General features: G+C 61.0%; 1 protein-coding gene across 5 annotated transcripts in view; it reads left to right on the top strand.

The window, feature by feature from the left end:
- PLCG1 (phospholipase C gamma 1) overlaps positions 1-20,843 on the top strand; it is a 36,824-nt gene that overhangs the window by 12,924 nt on the left and 3,057 nt on the right. For 3 of the 5 annotated variants that reach the window (XM_082645040.1, XM_082645036.1, XM_082645038.1), the window contains exons 3-32: positions 7,261-7,413; positions 7,491-7,584; positions 7,727-7,774; positions 9,970-10,054; positions 10,149-10,232; positions 10,456-10,490; positions 10,714-10,786; positions 10,884-10,985; positions 11,173-11,291; positions 11,370-11,455; positions 11,534-11,654; positions 12,356-12,524; positions 12,638-12,760; positions 12,842-12,943; positions 13,024-13,211; positions 13,439-13,639; positions 13,711-13,830; positions 13,920-14,100; positions 14,876-14,953; positions 15,752-15,855; positions 16,034-16,130; positions 16,385-16,454; positions 16,905-17,062; positions 18,430-18,526; positions 18,619-18,843; positions 18,918-19,066; positions 19,909-20,023; positions 20,141-20,302; positions 20,412-20,500; positions 20,596-20,783. In XM_082645040.1, coding sequence (XP_082501166.1) covers positions 7,261-7,413; positions 7,491-7,584; positions 7,727-7,774; positions 9,970-10,054; positions 10,149-10,232; positions 10,456-10,490; positions 10,714-10,786; positions 10,884-10,985; positions 11,173-11,291; positions 11,370-11,455; positions 11,534-11,654; positions 12,356-12,524; positions 12,638-12,760; positions 12,842-12,943; positions 13,024-13,211; positions 13,439-13,639; positions 13,711-13,830; positions 13,920-14,100; positions 14,876-14,953; positions 15,752-15,855; positions 16,034-16,130; positions 16,385-16,454; positions 16,905-17,062; positions 18,430-18,526; positions 18,619-18,843; positions 18,918-19,066; positions 19,909-20,023; positions 20,141-20,302; positions 20,412-20,500; positions 20,596-20,783 — 3,616 coding nt within the window. The remainder of the gene's footprint in view (positions 1-7,260; positions 7,414-7,490; positions 7,585-7,726; positions 7,775-9,969; positions 10,055-10,148; positions 10,233-10,455; positions 10,491-10,713; positions 10,787-10,883; positions 10,986-11,172; positions 11,292-11,369; positions 11,456-11,533; positions 11,655-12,355; positions 12,525-12,637; positions 12,761-12,841; positions 12,944-13,023; positions 13,212-13,438; positions 13,640-13,710; positions 13,831-13,919; positions 14,101-14,875; positions 14,954-15,751; positions 15,856-16,033; positions 16,131-16,384; positions 16,455-16,904; positions 17,063-18,429; positions 18,527-18,618; positions 18,844-18,917; positions 19,067-19,908; positions 20,024-20,140; positions 20,303-20,411; positions 20,501-20,595; positions 20,784-20,843) is intronic. The other 2 variants (XM_082645037.1, XM_082645039.1) reach the window with 1 other exon arrangement.

The raw sequence follows: 20,843 nt of genomic DNA, 5'->3' as shown, positions 1-20,843 counted from the left end.
CATTGCTCCACAGAGGAGGTTCACCTAGAATCTAGACTCCAGATGATTCATGAACTGGCGAGGATCCTTGGCAGCTGTGACCTGAAGCAGTCAGTATGTAGGAGTGCAGGGTTCCGTGTAGGAGGATCCCACAGATCCCCGTCCAGCTGTCCGAATGGCCTTTTCCTGTTGATGAAGGTGGGAGAGGGGCCGGCTGCTCTTCTCGGTCAGGTGTTTGGGGAACAGTGATGGACGAAACCCCAGCCGGGAACAGATGCTGAGCTCTGCCCTGGGTGTGCCCTGTACTCCAGGGTTTGGCTAGGCCTTCCCTGTTGCATCTGGGAAGGGGTTTAGTCCTCTGGCCCCTGCTGGTCTGGTTTGAAGGTGCTGCTGCACAGGAATGGGAAGGAGATAAACCCCGGCCTCACCTTCCCTTTGCTGCATGACCCTGTGACCCTGGGTCTCTGAGACGGGATCCGTCCTTTGTAAAATGGAGGCTGAGAGCTCCCCACCCCTCCGCTCTCACCTTTCTCCCTGGGAGCCGCTCTGGACTGTTTCTGTTGGGCGGGGGTGGGGGGGACTCTCACTCCTAGTCCTTGAGCAGTAGGTGGCCGGCATGGAAGCTGCTGGCCATCCCAGGCCCTGGCTCCTGCTGCATCAGACTCCTTTCCCACCTGTGCGCAGGTTACATCTTGTCTCCTCTTTGGCCACCTCCAGCCTTCTCCTTCCAAGCTGTGAGGCTCTGTCAAAGCTGTATAATCCTGGCCGATCCAGGCACCCTGGGGTGCAGAGGCCTCTGGCTCCCTGTGTAGGGCAGCAGAGGTGCAGGGCTGTGGGAATCGGCTGGTTGGCAGTGCGCTTCCCTTCGTGGCTTCCTTCCTCCATCTCAGCATCCTCTGGGGGAGAAAGTTCAGCTCCGTTTGTGCTCTCTCCGGCCCTGATGTGTAGTTTCTTTGGAGGGTGGTACAGGAGGTGGCTGACGTGCGGGATGGGGACTGGGAATGGCCCATCTGTTTGGCCCAGGCTGTATGTGGAGAAGATGTGATTGATGAGAGATCGTTTCTGGGAAGATCTGTACAACTCTCCCGACCCTTGGGACCCGCTCTTTTGAATCTCCTGGTGGCCTTGGCTTAGAGCCAAGCAGGGCGTGGTGCTCAGAGAGCCCTGCCTCTTCTCTTTTGTTTTCCCCAAAGCACCGTTAGCTTCCCATGGTTCCCACCGGCTACAGGAACCTATGTACAGGAACCTCCCAGTGTTTTCAGATTACTCTGGCCCCCAGGGGCCGTGCCCGCCCGCCCCCCACCCCCACTCCCGTGTCTGGTCCTTCTTTCTTCTCTCCACATGGTCACCCCACTGACCACTGCATTTGCATATTTGTTGGAGCTCCTCAGCCTTTGTTGCCCCATGGCACCACGTCTTCCAGGAAGTCATCCCTGATACCCTCTTTGAGCATCTGTGGCCTCTTAGATAATTAGCTCTGGAGTCTAACTCTCGTGTGTTCATTCCTGCTTCTGAGCACTCTGTAAGCATTTTGAAGCCTCCCAAGGGACCTGGGTTTGGGGAATGGAGAGGAGGCAGATGTGGTTTCTTCCTTGTGGAACTCACAGGTCAGTGGCCTTGACACCAAGGAGGCATCAGACAGTGTGACCAGAATGCAGAAGCACCAGGTATGCCACTGGACCAGGCCTGATGGAAACTTAAGTGAGGAGGTGGGCCTGGCACATGCAGAGGCTCAGAGGTAGGAGGAGCGCTGGGAGCGGATGTGGGGCTGGGGTCTCTGGATCTCGTGGCTCTGACTGGACTTGGGCCCTTTTGAGGAGTGCTGGGCTTTGCCCACCTTCCTCCAGGACGTGCTGCAGGGCTGGGCGTCCACAGCCCACTGTCAGGGGCAGTGAAAACCCCAGGGGAAGGGACCTGTCCTGATAACATTCACTTACCTCTTTCAAGCTTTCTGGATGTTTTTTTTAAAAACTTTCGTATTTATCATGACTTACAGCTATTTTAAGTTGTAAAAAGTATTTACATGCATTTTTATACGGTTGGTTTCTTTTTTTTTTAATTAATTAATTTTTGGCTGCGTTGGGTCTTCGTTGCTGGTGCGAGCTTCAGTAGTTGTGGCACGTGGGCTCAGTAATTGTGGCTCGCGGGCTCTAGAGTGCAGGCTTAGTAGTTGTGGCGCATGGGCGTATTTGCTCCGCGGCATGTGGGATCTTCCTGGCCCAGGGCTCGAACCCGTGTCCCATGCACTGGCAGGTGGATGCTTAACCACTGCACCACCAGGGGAGTCCGGTTAGTTTTGAATCTCCTGGTGCTCTTGGGGAGAAATGGTTAGTTTCTATTGCAGAAACGGTTAGTTTCTATTGCAGTTTCCACCAATTAACTTACGTACTTAAAGGGAAGACTCTCTTAAGAGAAATATTTTGACGAATGCATGTTTCATGTCCAGAAATTTGTGATATGTGCCATTTCGTTTTTTTGTGTGTGGTGGTGGTGGTGGTTTTCTTGACCATATCTTCATCATTAGGGGTTTAATTTTCAGTATGTTCTCTTGTCCCTTTCTAGCAAAATCACTTTGCTGACTCTCTGTGTAGTTCTCTGTCTGCATGTGAAGGGTTTATGGCAGGCCCACCCCCACTAAGACCTTCACTTTATCCACAGGCTACCTGAGAGCTGAGAGACTTGCCCGAGGCCCAAGCTGTATCCTTAGAAACAGGATTTGAAACGAGGTGTTTGTGATTTCAGACCTGTTAGCATTCTCTTCTGGTGCCCCACCCTATGCAAGGTCGGGATATGTGCTGGCACGGGTTGGCTAGTACTTAGGTGAGGTGCTGTGACTGCAACAGGCCCGGTGCTGAGGCTCAGGAAGTAGCCTCTGGCTGAGAGCATGTCATGTCCTTGTGCACCGATGTGAACTTGGAGGCTCCACGAGTCCCACTCTTCCCCTGTGGTGCCCCATCCCTGTGAGACCCTTTTTGGAGCTGGGGAAATGGCTACTTGGGTTCTTTTCCTCGGGCCAAGGCAGCTGTGGGCCAACTTTACCTCGCCTAGGTTTGGGTTTGTCCCCAGCAAAGCCCTGGCAGTGGCCGCTGTTCCTCCCCTGCTGCTGGCTCACGTGGGCCCCATGTCAATGGCACTAGGCACACAGGCAGGGAGCTTCAGGCCTCACTGGGACTGGTGGCTCCTGGCAGGGCCCTTATGCAACCCAGTGAGGTAGGAGGAATCCCCAGTTTACTGATGGGGAGACTGAGGCCAACAGAGTGCGGGACTGGGCTTCCCTGGTGGCGCAGTGGTTAAGAATCCGTCTGCCAATGCAGGGGACACGGGTTTGAACCCTGGTCTGGGAAGATCCCACATGCCGCGGAGCAACTAAGCCCGTGTGCCACAACTACTGAGCCCACGTGCCACAGCTCCTGAAGCCTGTGCACCTACAGCCTGTGCTCCACAAGAGAGGCCACCACAGTGAGAAGCCTGTGCACCACAACGAAGAGCAGCCCCCGCTCGCTGCAACTAGAAGAAGGCCCGCATGCAGCAACGAAGACCCAACGCAACCAAAAATAAATAAAATAAATAAATTTTTTAAAAAAAAGAGCGGGACTGCCCAGGACCTCACAGCTAGAATTTAAGATCTGTGTGGTTCTCCTCTGCTGGGCCTGGGCAGCCTTCAGGAAGGGGATGGTCAGGGAAGGCTTCCTGAAAGAGTGGGAGGAGGCAGCCTGGCCTGTGAGCAGGTCCTCAGCCCTTAGGGCTGGCATGAGAGGCCAGTCCCTGGTCCAGGTGCGGTGGTCCCTCATTAGCCCAGAGCCTCTTGAGGAGGGCTAGTCTATTTCTTCATGAGAGTTGTGGGTGATTAAATGCCAGGAACAGAGTCCCCCTCACTGCCCAGGCTTGTCGCTGTCTGCCATGGCCTTTCTTGGAACGGTAATACCCACACTGTTCCTGGGGGCCTCTGTGTGGGCCTTGGGGACCTGGTCCTTAGAGGAATGAGCCCTCCATGGCTCCTAATGGGCTGAGCTAGCTGGGTTGTGCTGATGGGCCCCCCAGGCCCTCTAGGGTTTGGGTGAGCTTGGGGGTGGGCCTTTGTCATAAACGAAAGCCCTACTCCCTTCTGCTGCACGTCAGCCCAGCCTGGCTGCAGGCCCCTGGTTGTGGGATCCTGCCCTTGTCCTCAGAGAGTTCCCCCATCTCCAGCCTAGCCAGGGCCTCCCAGCACCACTGGCTTCTCTTTTCCCCATGTCCCTTGAATGTTATTCTCCGTGGTTCTATGTGGGAATGAGTGCTGGGTCGTGGGTTTCCTGCTCCTCTAAGCAGTTTTCCTCCCTCCCCCGAGCTCCCAAGTCCTGAGAGGGTCTCTCTTCCTGCCCTGACCTAGACCCTGCAGGGCAGAGGCCGTGCCTGTCCCAGGGGGTCTCCTCCCCTTGATGGCAGTCCCTGGGCAACCGGTCCTGGCTCTCAGGAAGAGGACCCTGCTGTATTTATTCTGGGAGGCGGGAGGTCACACAGGATGCAGCTTTTAAGAACCTGGTAGCGCCTCTCACCCTGGTGTCTTGTCCTTCCAGCCTGCGGTTGGCTTGATGGACTTGGAGGGCCTGAGGGCTGGGCTGGCACCTCCAGTGGGCAGAAGTACAAGGGGCCTTGTGTGGCCAGCAGGAGCCTGGGAGACTTGGGCACCTGGCCCGGAGCTGTTGTGTGCCTCCCGGGTCCCTGTTTTGGGTGGGAGCCTCTTTTGCTTCCGGCACGGTCTCACTGGAAATGTACTCAGGAGCACGGGGCAGGCCACAGGGCACCTAGGACCCGCTGGCAGTGCGTGTTGTGTGTACGTGTGTGTGCATATGCAGCACACGTGTGGGGTGCTGCAGGTGGCCTGGCAGCAGGCTTCAGACTGACCCTGCAGTTGCTTGCCGGGCGGTAGCCACATCGTGGACTAACTACCTCTGATCACTGGTGGGCAGCTGCGCAGAAGGGCCCAGGCTGTGGACCACACAGGGCCCGTTGGCCTGTATGCATTGTGTGTGTGAGGTCGTGTACCTGTGTGAGAGGTGTGGGAGTGGGGTGTCAGCAGCTCTGCACCGGAAAAGCATGCTGGTTTCTGTTTCAGAGGGCAAGGTTTGTGGTTATTCTGCAGTTTCTGATCTGGGCATTTCCCCTGTTCGGCTCCTCCTTCCATCTTTGGGAACCCTGTCTTCTCAGGCTGGGTCTTTGTGACCCAGTCTCCCTCCCCACCCACCCTCTGTTTTTACCTGAGCATAACTCTTCATTTTAAAAACCATTGTGCTACCCCTCCCCCCAGTGGTGTGCCTGCTTTTTCCGTTGTTTGTTCAGTCATTCAGCAAGCACTGGGTGGCCTTGCCCGGCCTGGGAGAGATTGAAGAACAAACACACACGTAGTGCCCCCGGGTGTCAAGGGCGTGATTACTGCAGGAAGGCTCTTCCACATTGGGTCTTTGGTGGGAGAGAGTGGAGTCTCGGGGGTAGACAGCCCCTGGCTAGGGAGCAAGGTGAAATGGGGGACAGGAAACAGGACAGTTCTTGCCCTCAGTCCAGCTTAGGTGGGATGGAGCAGAGAAGATGGGAGGGCAGAAGTAGCGGTAAATCACTGGAGCCCCCTCACAGGGGCCTCGAAGGCTGGGGAAGGAGTGGGTTCTCCGTACTGAGCAACCTCAGGAGGGGTCAGAACAGCGTCCTGTACAGATTCGTAGGCTCAAGAAGGACGGCTGTCTGGTGAGACCTGGGGGGCAGGATAGCGGGGCCCTCAGCGGGAGGACTGGGCCTCTGAGGGTTGCCGGGGGCACGGGAGCAGGGCCCAGGGAGAAGCGGCAGTGTTCTGGCAGGGGAGCTGGGCCTGGGGCTGGAGGCGATGCCACTGTTTGAGGTGGGATAGGTGGAGCACAGCTGTGGCTAGAGGGACAGGAAGAAGGCCTTGGGATTGGGCCTCTTAGAACATTCCAGCCGGGGTGCTGTGCGCTTCGGGCCCGGAGGGCTCTGGGGGGAGGTGGGCCAGGCAGCATGCTGGCAGCGCTTCTCGCTCCAGATCTTCCGGGCCAGTCTGGGTCGAGAGCATTTGAAGAGGCTCTCAAGCCAAGGGAGCGCTCAGTCATTTCTGGCGGCTAAGCCAGGCTTCTCTCTTTTGACCTCCCTAAATCTGTCTCTTTATCTGGCTGGAAAGTGTGCCCTCTGTGCAGGGTCCCAGCCAGCACCCGGGGACGGTGTGAGTGTGCAGCCGGGCCCTCTCCAGGCCTGGGGTCACAACCTGTGTGCCTGCTCCGACTGCCTGTGCAGACCACAGACCACCAAAGATGACAGGGCTGAGGGAGGGGGAGGGAGGCTTGAATGAGTGCCCACCGTGTGCCACCTACAGGGCTGGGCGCTCTGGGCTGTCAGGACTTTTGAGCTTAGCAACACCTCCAGGTGCCGCAGTCTGTTACCTGCGTTCACAGGGGGAAGCAGTGGGGTCAGAGTGATTGTCACTCTGCTGAGGTAACGCAGCTAAGGTGAGGTGGAGCCAGGAGTCTAGTCCCAGCAGGCCCACCCCAGGGCCCACACAGGTCTTTTCTGCCACCCTGCCTTCTAGAGAAATTCAGTCAAGCTCTTTGCTCTAGAGATAGTAAAACCGAGATGGAGGGAAGTTAAATGAGTCACTCAGTGTCGTCTCAGAGTTAGTGGCTGAGGCGGTTCATCTGCCACTCTGACCTGGGTGCTTCCCCAGTCTGTGCCGTGAGGCCAGAATGGGAGCCATCCGTGGGCAGCCGCTGCTTTTGCTGGGTCTTGCTCAGGGATATTTCGGGGGTGAGCCGTCAGGCTGCACCAGTTCTCTTGGCCCAATCCCCTCCTTCCTCCTATGGACCCTGAAACCCATTTGGGCCTGCCCAGCCCCAGGCCTGCCCTTGGGACTTTATGACTCAGTTTGTGTACTTTTGTGTCAGGAAATGGTCCTCACAGAACAGCCGTGGGTCCCCATTTCTCTTTGTAGAGTCCAGCTCTTTCCCAGGTCAGTGACCTGCCTGTATTGTCAGCGAGGGAAGGTACACAGGACGGAGATTCCTATTCCCGCAGACGCTCAGCTTTTAGCAGAGCTCTGTCCTTAGACTCAGCCCAGTTCTCTTCTGTCTCCCAGTAGGACTGAGTGGTCTTGACTCTGCCCCCCTTCCCGGGGTTGGGGGGGTCTCTCTTTGTGGTCCTCCATGAGGAGAGTGTGGGAATGAGTGGGGAGACAAGGCTGCCCTCGTTTCAGTGCTGACCCTGAGAGACCTCAGCCTGACCTTGACCTCTTCCCTGCCTTCCTAGTTGACATTCGAGAAATCAAGGAGATCCGCCCGGGGAAGACCTCACGGGACTTCGATCGCTACCAAGAGGATCCTGCTTTTCGACCGGACCAGTCACACTGCTTTGTCATCCTGTATGGAATGGAATTCCGCCTGAAGACCCTGAGCCTGCAAGGTGGGAGCTGAGGAGGTGGAGGAGTTAAGGGGAGCAGCCCCTGGCCCCAGGCTCAGCTCTTTGCCCCTTGCTCATAGCTACGTCTGAGGACGAAGTGAACATGTGGATCAAGGGCCTGACTTGGCTGATGGAGGATACGTTGCAGGCGGCCACACCCTTGCAGATTGAGAGGTAAGAACCACCCCCAGACGTGCTTAGGGTTGGGGCATCGGGCTCTGGGGAGCAGGGCAGGGACTCAGGCCTCTGTGCCCAGAGCCTGCCTGCTGGTCTCCTCCCTAAGCCTGGGCCTCACCTCAGGCTTCTCTCCCTCCAGGTGGCTGCGGAAGCAGTTCTACTCAGTGGACCGGAATCGTGAGGATCGGTGGGTCCTGCGCTGTGGTTCTAGCCCAGCAGGGTGGGTTGGGGCCGCCAGAGCAATAGCCCACCTCCAGGCAGCTGCCTGGAGAACAGGAGGACCTGCCTCAAGCAGTGTGGGCAGGCGGTTCCTGGCACAAGGAGCTTCCTGCAGAAAGCCCTCTGATGGCCTTGTGCGAGTTGGCAGGAGAGGCCAGGGACGATAAGCCACGTGCCCTGCCACTGTGGGCAGAGACAGGCGGTGCAGAACTGGCTCTGGGTGTCCCGTAGTGTGTGTGTGTTTGGGGTGCTTTGAAGCTCACGGCTTTGAGGCCATGGTGTGACTACCAGAGGGGCTACAGAGAGGTGCAGGACAAAAGCTGGGTGATGGATGATAAGGACCGTTGACTGGGAGAGAGGTGGACACCACGGAGGGTGTTGAAGAGAAGCGTGACGTGACCCGGGTTCAGTTGCACAGAACTGCTAGCTGCGCTTGGAGAGTCCAGGGCAGGTGGAGTGGAGAACTCAGGGAGCAACTCCAACGCTCGGGGTGAAGAAGACTGGGTCAGGGTGGGGTATTAGGAAGGGGGTGGATTTTGGCTGGGCTGTATTTTGAAGATAGAGCCCAATAGCATTTCCTAGCAGATTGATTTTGGGGTGAGAGAGAGTTGAGGTTTACGGTAAAAAGCTTTTTGGCATGAGCATCTGGAAAGGTGGAGTTGCCATTGACTGAGATGGGGAAGGCTGTGGAAGGTGCACATTTGAGTGGGTGAAGTCCTGTGATACCCTTAAGATGTTCAGGTAGAGATGTTGAGCAGGCATGTGCGTAGGACGAGTTCAGGGGAGAAGTCGGGCTGGAGCTGGAACCTGAGGAGCACGTGGGTGATTTGGAAGGCCACGAGGCTGGAGATGCCTGGGGGTAACCTTGGCAAGAAAAGGGAAGGAGGCTGGTGGCTGATCCCAGGCCCATGCTGCCTGAACACTGGGGACTGGGGAGGTGAGGAGAGGAGCCAGCCAAGGGAAGTGGCTGCTTGAGAGTAAAGAGGAAAATCGGAGGGTGTGGAGCTCTGGAAGCCCAGGGAAGAGGGGGGTGGTCAGCTGAGCCAGGCCTTGTCACGTGTGGGGAAGACCGAGAGGTGCTCCTTGGACTTGACAGCACAGAGGCCGTTGGTGACCTTGAGGCAGGCAGTGTGGGCAGAGGGGATGGGGTTCAGGAAATGAAAGGAGCCTGGGTCTCTCCTTTAAGGCACTGCTGTGAAGAGGAGCAGAGAAGGGGCAGTGGCTGGAGAGGAGGCAGGGCAGACAGGTGTTCTGGGGGGAGTGGCAACAAGCTGCGTGTAATGCTGATGGCAAGGAGTCCACAGAAGGGAAGCTTGATGACGCAGCAAGTTCCCTAACCTGCCCAGTGAGGACCCTGGCAGCCCGGCCCCGGGTGACTGAGACCAGGCAAGCGCTTGCTGAACAGCACGGGCTGATAGATAGCAGGACCGCCCAGGGCAGGGCTGGACCCCTCAGCGAGTTTTGGTGCTGCCTGCCAGGCCCTTGGGCAAGAGAAGGAGGGGCGCCCACATTCCCCTCCCCACCGCCACCACCTCCAGGAAGGAGGGCTGCCCTCTCCCCACCGTTTTCATCCTGTTGCCAGGCCCAGCACTGTCCTCTGCCCCATTCTCGGGCAGGGGTGCTTCCCGGTCAGGCCCCGGGAGGGTGCCCCACTGCCAGCAGTGGTCTTGGGCTGAGAAGGATCCTCCCCCTCCTCCCCTCGGAGGCCCCGACTCCCAGGGGCAGTGGGCGGGAGTCCTGTGAGCTGCCTGCCCCTCTCAGGGAGTTTGAGAGTGAGGTGGAAGGAGCCTGGAGGTCCCGCAGTAGTGGCTGCCTCTCTGTCCCTGGGAGAGCTGAGGGCCCAGACGTGCGGGCTGAGCGGTGCTGGTGGGAGGGCGGCCCGAAGATGGGCTCCCCTTGCCCCGTCCTGACCCACTTCACTGAGCCTGGTGACCCCTCCTTGCCAGAATCCTAGCTTTTCCTTCGCTCAGCTGAGGAGACCGAGGCCCAGAGAAAGGAAGGGACTTCCCTTGGTTACCCCATGGTTCTGAGCCAGCCTCACCGTCAGGACTGCGAGTCCCACAGTAGTGTTGTTTACCTGTTCAGCCCCAGGTGGACTCAGCCCACAGGTCAGAGGTCGTGAGAGGTGGGGTGAGGCCACTGGCGTTGTCCTTGTTTCCTCAGTATATCAGCCAAGGACCTGAAGAACATGCTGTCCCAAGTCAACTACCGGGTCCCCAACATGCGCTTCCTCCGAGAGCGGCTGACGGTAAGGGCCGGGGGGCCGTCTGCAGGCGGGTGGGGAGGCCGGCTGCCCCAAGCCCTGCGGGAGGCCTGACCAGAAGTCCCACTCTGCCTCACAGGACCTGGAGCAGCGCACCAGCGACATCACCTACGGGCAGTTTGCTCAGCTGTACCGCAGCCTTATGTACAGCGCCCAGAAGACGGTGCATGAGCCACCTGCCCCCACCGCCCCTACCCTGCTCTCCCTCCCGAGCCCCGATTGCCTCAGCCCTGCTGCCCTGCTTGGGGGCGATTGGGTGCCATTTCTCCAGCTTTTCTCCTTGTGAGGCCTGCCCCTTTCTGCTGCCCCAGGCTTTCTTCCTGAGAGCCCCTTCCCCACGTGGCCTCCCAGGGGCTCTCGTGCTGACCTGGTTCTGTCTCCTGCAGATGGACCTCCCCTTCCTGGAAGCCAGTGCCCTGAGGTTTGGTTTGAGTTGGGGAGGTGGGGTTCTCCCCGGGGCCCTTCGTCCCTCCCCTGGTTGATTCCCGATGCAGGTGGGAGGCAGCGGGAGCAGGGGAGCCCTGCTGGCCCATTCTGGGCGGCTGTGCTGGCCGGGAGCTGGGCCCTGCCTTCCCAGGGGCCCCTCATTGTCTGTGGCCCACGCTAGCCAGCCGGCCGCCAGGCATTTCCCTTCTCTCCCGCAGGGCGGGGGAGCGGCCGGAGCTCTGCCGGGTGTCCCTTCCTGAGTTCCAGCAGTTCCTCCTCGAGTACCAGGGGGTAGGACTGGGCTGGGGTTGGGCCAGGGTGCTGCCTGAGGGGCTGGGCTCACCACCGGGTGGAGGCCCCTCACATGCCCCACCCTCCCACCCATCAGGAGCTATGGGCTGTCGACCGGCTCCAGGTGCAGGAGTTCATGCTCAGCTTTCTCCGAGACCCCTTGCGAGAGATCGAGGAGCCTTACTTCTTCCTGGACGAGGTGAGCCCTGCCCCTCACCCTCCATCGGGGAATCAGGGAGCAGACGGGCCCTCTGGAGCCTGGCCGGGTCCCTCCCGCAGTCTGTCGTGCCCCCGACCTGGATTGAGCACTCTCTCCCGTGTCACCCTGTGCCGTGGCCCAGGGCAGGGGCTCATCTTCTCTTCTCTGCGCATTTGCTCCTGGGCAGTTCGTCACCTTCCTGTTCTCCAAGGAGAACAGCATATGGAATTCACAGCTGGACGCCGTGTGCCCCGACGCCATGAACAACCCGCTGTCCCACTACTGGATCTCCTCCTCCCACAACACGTGAGTGGCTCCCTTGGCCCACACCCGACCCCCAGAGGTGGGTCTCGCCTGACCACCCCGCCCTGCTTCCCTGTCCAGGTACCTGACCGGGGACCAGTTTTCCAGCGAGTCCTCCCTGGAAGCCTACGCCCGCTGCCTGCGGATGGGCTGCCGCTGCATCGAGTGTGCGTGGGGGCTAGGTTGTGGGGGGGGCGGGGGGGAGGCCTGCCCGCTTGACTCTGGTCACCTTGCTTGCTCCCCAGTGGACTGCTGGGACGGTCCAGACGGGATGCCAGTCATTTACCATGGACACACCCTGACCACCAAGATCAAGTTCTCAGACGTCCTGCACACCATCAAGGAGCACGCCTTTGTGGCCTCAGAGTGAGTGGCGTGGCTCAGCTGCAGCTCTCTCCTGGGTCCCTTGAATGCGCTGCCCCCCCTCTCTGCCTTCCACCTCCTGCCACCTGCTGGAGCCCAGCCTTCCCGAGCCATTCACTTACTGCACGCTTGGCCCACCTGCTCACTCCATGGATCCTTCTCAGCCTGTGGAACACAGTCAAGTTCTTCTCATCCTCAAAATTAATTCCTTAACCCTGGGCTCTCAAGGCCATTGCCCTGCCAGCTCCTTTCCTGTCACAATCCAGAGAATTGTCTGTGCTCCTTGTGTCTCACTCTGCAGTTCCTATTGTTCCCCGCAACACGGGGTCACTAGTCTCTCCCACCTCACTGAGGGGGTCACCGGGGTCCCCCAGTAGCTAAATTTGGAGGCTGCTTGTCACCTCTCCCGACCTTGGGTGTAGGATGTCTCTCCTTGCTGATGGGGCAGCCTCCACGACGAGATCAACTCTGGGGACACCTGTCTGCAACAGTCCCAGCCCTTGGTTTCTGCTGCACCCAAAAGTGCCTCTCTAGACCCCTCTCCTACCCCCCACAGTGGCCAGGGCCTGCCTCTTCTCTGGGGTGGCTCCCCTCTAGAAAGGACCTTGGGCCCTAGGCTCCTAACACCTCACTCTGTGAGGGTCTGAGCCGTGACTCCTCGGAATTGCAGGATCTGTGTTACGCGCTGGTCCCCCACCCTGCAGGTACCCAGTCATCTTGTCCATCGAGGACCATTGCAGCATCGCCCAGCAGAGGAACATGGCCCAGTACTTCAAGAAGGTGCTCGGGGACACACTCCTCACCAAGCCCGTGGACATTGCCGCTGACGGGCTCCCCTCACCCAGCCAGCTCAAGAGGAAGATCCTCATCAAGGTAGGGCTTTGGGGGCCCCACTCCTCCACTCCATCTGTGGGTCCAGGCCTGGGTGAGGAGGTGGGGCTCTGGGCCTGGGCCTGGGAAGCCACATCATGGCCTGTCCCCCACAGCACAAGAAGCTGGCTGAGGGCAGTGCCTATGAAGAGGTGCCTACGTCCGTGATGTACTCTGAGAACGACATCAGCAACTCCATCAAGAATGGCATCCTCTACCTGGAGGACCCCGTGAACCACGTGAGAGCTGGGCCTGGCTGGGCCTGAGGGGCAGGGTGGTGAGAGGGCTCTGCTCACAGGCCTCGCTCCCGCCTCTTCCAGGAGTGGTATCCCCACTACTTCGTTCTGACCAGTAGCAAGATCTACTACTCCGAGGAGACCAGCAGTGACCAGGGCAACGAGGACGAGGAGGAGCCCAAGGAGGTGAGGGGCTGGCCCAGGGCCGGGGGCTGGGCTGGGATCAGAGTCACCGAGCGTCTCTGCCGTCGCCCTCTGCCTTGCAGGCCAGTGGCAGCACAGAGCTGCACTCCAACGAGAAGTGGTTTCACGGGAAGCTCGGGGCGGGACGGGATGGGCGGCACATCGCCGAGCGCCTGCTCACGGAGTACTGCATCGAGACCGGGGCCCCCGACGGCTCCTTCCTCGTGCGTGAGAGCGAGACCTTCGTGGGCGACTACACCCTCTCCTTCTGGTAACCCTCCCAGCGCGTGCACACGTGGATCCGACGCCGGCAGGGGTGGCCAGGTCCCACAGTGCGTCACGCGCACACGCGCTTGCAGTTAGCGCGGAGCCCCTAGAGGGCCGCCCCCACCTGAGCCGTCCTCAGGGTGTCTCCTGCCTGAGGCCTGGTGCCTCGCCGCAGGTGGAGCGTGGCGTGTGTCCCGGCCTGCTGCTCACTGCCTCCCCGTGTCCCCTCAGGCGGAATGGCAAAGTCCAGCACTGCCGGATCCACTCCCGGCAGGACGCAGGGACCCCCAAGTTCTTCCTGACAGACAACCTCGTCTTCGACTCACTCTACGACCTCATCACACACTACCAGCAGGTGCCTCTGCGCTGCAACGAATTTGAGATGCGCCTCTCAGAGCCCGTCCCGCAGACCAACGCCCACGAGAGCAAAGAGTGAGGGCGGGGACAGGGACAGGGCGGGAACCCGGGGGTGGTGGCTGGGGCTGACTCGGGCCCGTCCACAGGTGGTACCACGCGAGCCTGACCAGAGCGCAGGCCGAGCACATGCTGATGCGTGTACCCCGGGACGGGGCCTTCCTGGTGCGGAAACGGAATGAGCCCAACTCCTACGCCATCTCCTTCCGGTGAGGGGGTGCCCCTGGGGGGCTGGGGCGGTGCGGGCATGCCTGGTCCAGGCTGCCCTGACCCTGTGTGGCTGTTCGGTCCCTTTCAGGGCTGAGGGCAAGATCAAGCACTGCCGCGTCCAGCAGGAGGGCCAGACCGTGATGCTGGGCAACTCAGAGTTTGACAGCCTCGTGGACCTCGTCAGCTACTACGAGAAGCACCCCCTGTACCGCAAGATGAAGCTACGGTATCCCATCAACGAGGAGGCGCTGGAGAAGATCGGCACAGCGGTGAGAGCCTGGGAGGCGGGGCGGGGCAGGCCGCACCTGACGGTCCCGGGGTGCTGTGGATGTGGGGAGCAGAGAGGCCCGCGGGCTGCGGTGCTGCTGGGAGGGCCAGCTAGCCCAGCTGGAGCCAGGAAGGCATCCTGGAGGGAGTGGCCTCTTGAGTGGCGTCTATAGGGACAGGCACAAGCTGGCCGGGTGAAGAGGTGGGGGCAGGCGTCCAGCAGAGAGATCCCCGTGGGCCAGGATGTGGGGTGCGGAGGTCCTAGGGCTCACACAGGGAGAGGGTCTGCCCGGGGCTGGGCGCAGACCAGCCTCTGTCCCCAGGGCAGGGGCGCGTAGGCTACAGAGGCACGGTTGTGGAGCGAGACCAGCGCTGGAGGAAGGCAGGGCTGTGGGGCAGGAGCCCCAAGGGCTCTGGGCCAGAGGTGTGGCCGTGGGGAAGAGGAAGGGGTCCAGCGCAGAAGATCCACTTGAGACTCTTGTCCTTGGACCTGGGTGGCCTAGGCAAGGGCTGCCGCCTGCTGGGGCTGGGGTGTGAGAGAAGTGTGCTGGGGGCCTGGGGCAGGCGCAGGGGGGCTTCAGGAACTGAGACTTTGGAGCCGTGGGCGCGAGGGCAGAGAGAGGAGGGGTGAGGCCAGGCCCCTGAGGTTGGGGGACCCTGGCGGACCAGGTGCATGAAGGCGGCAGACTTGGCCCGGTGAGGAGGGGAGGGGACACAGAAGCCAGCAGCCACTTTCCCCTCTGGGCGTTAACAAAGCCCCTTCTGTCCCGTTTCCAGGAGCCTGACTACGGGGCCCTGTATGAGGGCCGCAACCCCGGCTTCTACGTGGAGGCGAACCCCATGCCGACTTTCAAGGTGCAACCTCGGGCTCTGGGCGCAGGCAGCTGGGGAGCGTCTCCAGCTGCCTGGGGCTTGCATTCTCTGCCCAGGGCCGCCTGCGGTCTTCGGGGAGAAGTGGTGTTTGTGGTTTTCCGAGGCCCGAGAGGGGGTGAGAGGTGTGCGGTTGGTGTACGACCGCGTCTCTCCCAGCGCCGACCCCTCCCCAGCCCCGTCCCTGGGGGTCAGCACCGACCCTTCCAGACTACTCCCCAGGTGACCCCCGTTTTCTCCCTGGGGGCAGTGAGGTGGGGGTGGGGCACACTGGCCAGAAGACGGTGTTCTCTGCCCCTCCCTCCCTCCCTCACCTTGTGGAGCTCTCTGTCAGGGCTTTTTTCTAAGGGGTAAGGAGCGGTGCCCTTTTCCTCACCCCCTTTCCTCAGCAGCCAGGGAGCCTGGGAGAAGATTTCTCCTACTTTGCAGATGAGGAATGATGGGGTCCCGGGCACACCGCAAGGCTTCCGGTCCCAGACGAGGCACTCAGCACCTGCAGACACTCCCTTCCTAGCCTCCTGGCCTGGCTCCTGGGGCCCCGGGCAGGGGCTTGCAAGGTTCTCCCCGGACCCTGAGGAGCTTCCTTGGCAGAGGCCCTGCTCTCCCATCCCACCTGCCCTGGAGCCTCCCACAGGCCCGGGCTGAGGACGGTAGTGAGGCTGGGTCACTGGCGGTGGCACCTGAGCCCCAGCTGGGCAGCCCCAGCACATGTGCGTGCGGCCGCAGGTCAGGAGAGGAGGGGGAGGGCCCGTCTGCTTTGACCGGTGCTTCTCTTCCCCGCAGTGCGCTGTCAAAGCTCTCTTCGACTACAAGGCCCAGAGAGAGGACGAGCTGACTTTCACCAAGAGCGCCATCATCCAGAACGTGGAGAAGCAGGAAGGAGGCTGGTGAGCCAGCTGAGAGCCCGTGGTGCGGGGCCAGGCATCCTGGGCGCCGGCGGCGTGGACAGTGAGAGGGGCTTGGGCGGCACGGGCCTGCACGGGCCCCAAGGTGCACCTGCAGGGCTGCCCTCCTCTGGGGGGTTTGGGGTGGCTGCTAGGGATCATCATGCTGCGGCTTCCCCAGGTGGCGTGGTGACTATGGTGGGAAGAAGCAGCTGTGGTTCCCGTCGAACTACGTGGAAGAGATGGTCAGCCCTGCGGCCCTGGAGCCTGAGAGGGAGGTGAGACCAGAGCCCCGTCCGTGGGACGGGGCTCCTGTCCCCAGACTCCCTTCCTGTGCACACGCCACCACGGGCAGGGTTAGCGTGCCTGCGCGTGCACAGCCCCTCACGTGCGGTCCCGTCTGCCCCGCGGTCTCTGATAAACGTGGGCCATGCTCGTGCGTTCACACGCCCACTTGTCAGATGTATTTCCCGCGTGTGCACATGTGGGCACAGTGGGCGTGCTGACCGTCCGTGGGCTTTGCCTCCTGCAGCACTTGGACGAGAACAGCCCCCTGGGGGACTTGCTGCGGGGGGTCTTGGATGTGCCGGCTTGTCAGATAGGTGAGCCCCCAAGCCCCTTCTCTGCCCCTTAGGGTCACGCAGTCCCTGGTGGCCCTCTTCAGGCCCCAACAGAGAAAGCCGATGGCCGGACCCCTAAGGGCTGCCCTCACCCTGAGCTCTCCCCATTCTTGGATACACTCTTGACGCCCAGGCTCCCTTCTTCACCCCTGGCCTTGACCCCTGCATGCTCGCCCCGTGCAGGTGCTGTGGAGGGTGCCGCTGGCGAGCTGACGCCCACGGTCCTGATGGGCTGGTCCCTGGGTTGACAGAGGCTTGGGGACGGGGTGGGGAGGGGCACGCGGCCCTGAGTGGCAGTGACTTGTTGCGGGGCTGCAGCGTCCTCAGCTGTGAGGCGGGCCTGGCAGAGCAGTGCCGCCTCACGGGGTGTGGGGTGGGGACTGAGGCACGTCTGTCCCCATCTCTGCGCTCCTCTCCCTCCCTCCCTCCCAGCCATCCGTCCCGAGGGCAAGAACAACCGGCTCTTCGTCTTCTCCGTCAGCATGGCGTCGGTGGCACACTGGTCCCTCGATGTGGCTGCCGACTCGCAGGAGGAGCTGCAGGACTGGGTGAAAAAGATCCGGGAAGTGGCCCAGACCGCGGATGCCAGGGTGAGAGCCTGCCGGTGGCCCTCAGAGCAGCGGGGCAGCCCCGGGTGGGCAGCCCCCGCCTCTAGGCAGGGATCGGGGGAAACACACTTGGTCAGCGGTATGGCGTGTTGAGGGTGTGTTGAGTTTGAGGTACCTGTGGGACGTCCGGGACGTCCAAGTGGCCCTGCTCAGTGGGCCTTTGGATACCAAGGGCAGAGGTGAGAGGACAGGTCGTGGGCTGGAAGCAGGGGTGGGTGCCCAGGGGCTTAGGGATGAGGTGGTATAGGTTGGGAACCGGGGGTGACCTTCGAGGATGTAGGTTTCAAGAAGGAGAGGCGGGGGATCTGACACGCAGAGGGCTGCAGAGCAGACAGGCAGGGTCCGAACCTGAAAGGGTCCGAACCTGAAAGTGCCCATTGGAGTTGGCAGCAGCCATGTCAGGTCGTGGCTGGGTGGGATGGCAGTGGGCATCACGGAGCGTGGAAGGCAAGGGCGCAGCCTCTGCGGGGCAGGATGGTGGAAGAACGCAGAGCCCAAGCTGGGTCGGAAGGACCAGCCTCTGGAGGAGGGAGGCTCTTCCACTGAGCCTGGGACAGAGGAGGAGGTGTTCGCCAGGGTGTGGGAACTCCTGCTCGATGCCACCCCGGTCATTTGGGGTGGGGTGGAAGGCCTGCAGTACGCACCTGTGGCTGCTTTGGAGAAAGGACACCCACGAGCCAAGCCGAGAGGGCTGGGTGCTGAGGATTTTGTCAGAGCAGGGCCCGGGAGGACAAGGCCCGAAGGACCAGGTGGCTGAAGGGATGGATTCTGAGGTCTGGGCTGAGAGGGGAAGGAAGAGTCTGAGAATAGGAGCCCCTCCTGGAAGGAAGTGGGCCTCCAGGGCTCAGAGGACGGGACGGGGGCACTTGTGAGTGGGCCTCCGTAGCTGAAGTCTGGCCACAGCGAGCAGTAGGTGGTTGTGTTGAGTGAGTGAGGGGAACTAAGGGGTGAGGCTTCTGGGCCAGGGCGGGCGGAAGGACGACGGTCCTCAGGATACAGAAGCTAAGCCTGAGTCCCCAGCGAGGTCTCAAGGAAGCGGGGAGGCGGCCTGTGTGCCTGAGGGAGGCTTGGGTACCGAGTGGTCACAGCATCACTGCAGGTGCACCCAGCTCAGGGCCCTGGGGTGTCACGGGGGCCCGGGTGGTGGTGAGGAGTCCACCCTCCTAAGTCTTGGAGGGCATGTGTCCTCAGGGGCAGGGTGGAGAGGGGGTGTTGCTGGGGTGAGACTGGGGACAGACAGCTGGGGTCTGGAAGGTGTGGTGGGCATGCTCCAGGTGGCTGGGGGCTTCCCTGTCCTGGCGGTGGGGAGGGAGGGGTCCCGCCTGGGCTCAGGGCCTGTGTGTCACCAGCTCACTGAGGGGAAGATGATGGAGCGGAGGAAGAAGATCGCCCTGGAGCTCTCCGAGCTTGTCGTCTACTGCCGGCCTGTTCCCTTCGACGAAGAGAGTAAGGGTCCGGCCCAGGGGCAGTGCGGGGGTCTGGCCCCCAGCAGCAGCCGGGTGGGCGGGCTCTGTGAGCGCTTTCCCTGTTCGGCCCAGAGATCGGCACAGAACGCGCCTGCTACCGGGACATGTCGTCCTTCCCGGAAACCAAGGCCGAGAAGTACGTGAATAAGGCCAAAGGCAAGAAGTTCCTCCAGTACAACCGGCTGCAGCTCTCCCGCATCTACCCCAAGGGCCAGCGGCTGGACTCCTCCAATTACGACCCCTTGCCCATGTGGATCTGTGGCAGTCAGCTGGTGGCCCTCAACTTCCAGACCCCAGGTGAGGAGGTGGCCCGTGGGGCGGGGTCCTGCCGGACAGCTGGGCTGGAATCCACTGTAACCCGGCTTTTGCAGACAAGCCTATGCAGATGAACCAGGCCCTCTTCCTGGCCGGCGGGCACTGTGGCTACGTGCTGCAGCCGAGCATCATGCGTGACGAGGCCTTCGACCCCTTTGACAAGAGCAGCCTCCGCGGGCTGGAGCCGTGTGCCATCTGCATCGAGGTGGGAAGGGGGCGCTCTGCTGGGCTCATTCCAGCGTCAAGGGGTGCTGGTTAACGCCATGGGGCAGGGGGCACTGGACTGTCCTGGAGCTCGAGGAAGATGTAACTGTCTTCTGAGGTGGGCGTGTAGCTACCAGCCTCCCCCGTGGGGCTGAGCTCTGACCAGCACAGGCCGGAGGCAGCTGGCTAAATGTGGACAGTTCTTGGCACTGAGGAGTCGGGCTATCCAGTAAGGCCATGCCATGGAGAGCCACTGCCTGGCAGGAGTGGGCTGAAGACAGGCAGGAAGCTAGTGCCAGTGGTGAGCTAGCGGCCCACCGGCGGGAATTGGCTAGATGGTACTTAACTTCCTGGAACGGGGCTTGAGTGAGATGTGAGGCCCCCTGCCGCCCCTCGAGGTCCCGGGGCTCGCTCTGCGGTCGCACCCTTGAGGCCCCTGGTGAGCAGCCGTGATGTGGGCAGCTTGGTGCTGTGGGGTTCAGGTGTGGGGCCTTAGCGGTCTTGGAGGGAGGGGTGAGGACAGCGTGGGGTGAGCCAGGTTTCTCCCAGAGAGGAGCTATTTTTTTGTTCTAGGGGGAAGTAATTTTTAAATTTTCATGTTAAAATAGACATGGATTTCATGTGGAGTTGATGGCAAAAACTCACGTGAAATTTTTGGTTAAGGCTAGGACTGCTTCAAATGAACTCTTACTGCGGCCGCTGCTCTTAGAGCCCTGATGACTTGAGGGACTTAGTGGGCAGTGTCCTTGGGGCCCAGCAGAGGGCGCACTGCCTCCGCTGGGTAGTGGGGACTTGGCATGAGTTGGAAGGACCATCCTGGGCCCATCTTTGCCTGCCTTACAGGTGCTGGGGGCCCGGCATCTGCCGAAGAATGGCCGAGGCATCGTGTGTCCTTTCGTGGAGATTGAGGTGGCCGGTGCTGAGTATGACGGCACCAAGCAGAAGACGGAGTTTGTGGGTGAGTCTCCTCTCCCCGCTCACCGTCCTCACCCTCCAGGGCACTGAAGGCCCCTCCGCACCTGTGATCCGTCCTCTCCGGGCAGTGACCTGAGGCCTTTTGCCCTTGCTTTCGCAGTGGACAATGGACTGAACCCCATGTGGCCAGCCAAGCCCTTCCACTTCCAGATCAGTAACCCCGAATTTGCCTTCCTGCGCTTTGTGGTGTATGAGGAAGACATGTTTAGTGACCAGAACTTCCTGGCTCAGGCTACCTTCCCGGTGAAGGGCCTGAAGACAGGTGAGGACCCTTCCTAGAGACTGTGCCCCACCCCCCAGGATCTGGCTTGTGGGTGAGGGGGCTTTGCTCGCCTTCCCCTTGGGCTCAGGGCCAGGCTTTCTCCTCCTAGGATACAGAGCAGTGCCTTTGAAGAACAACTATAGTGAGGACCTGGAGTTGGCCTCCCTGCTCGTCAAGGTCGACATTTTCCCTGCCAAGGTACCTGCGGCCAGGTGGGGCGGGGCAAGTGCCGGGCCCAGCCTCACGGGGGACCAGGCAGCCGCTGACCCCCTGTGCATCTGCCCCTGTTGAAGCAGGAGAACGGCGACCTCAGTCCCTTTGGGGGTGCGTCCCTTCGGGAGCGGGGCTGCGACGCCTCGGGCCAGCTGTTTCATGGCCGGGCCCGGGAAGGCTCCTTCGAAGCTCGCTACCAGCAGCCGTTTGAGGACTTCCGCATCTCCCAGGAGCATCTCGCTGACCATTTTGACAGTCGGGAACGAAGGTGAGGGGGTGGAGGCGAGGTGGCCAGTGTGCAGCCTGGAGGAGGGGGCCTGAGAGACGG

This window comes from Mesoplodon mirus (assembly GCF_964341445.2).
Source record: "Mesoplodon mirus genome assembly, chromosome: 15".
NCBI classification, from domain to species: domain Eukaryota; kingdom Metazoa; phylum Chordata; class Mammalia; order Artiodactyla; family Ziphiidae; genus Mesoplodon; species Mesoplodon mirus.
This window is presented reverse-complemented; position numbering and strand designations above follow the sequence as displayed.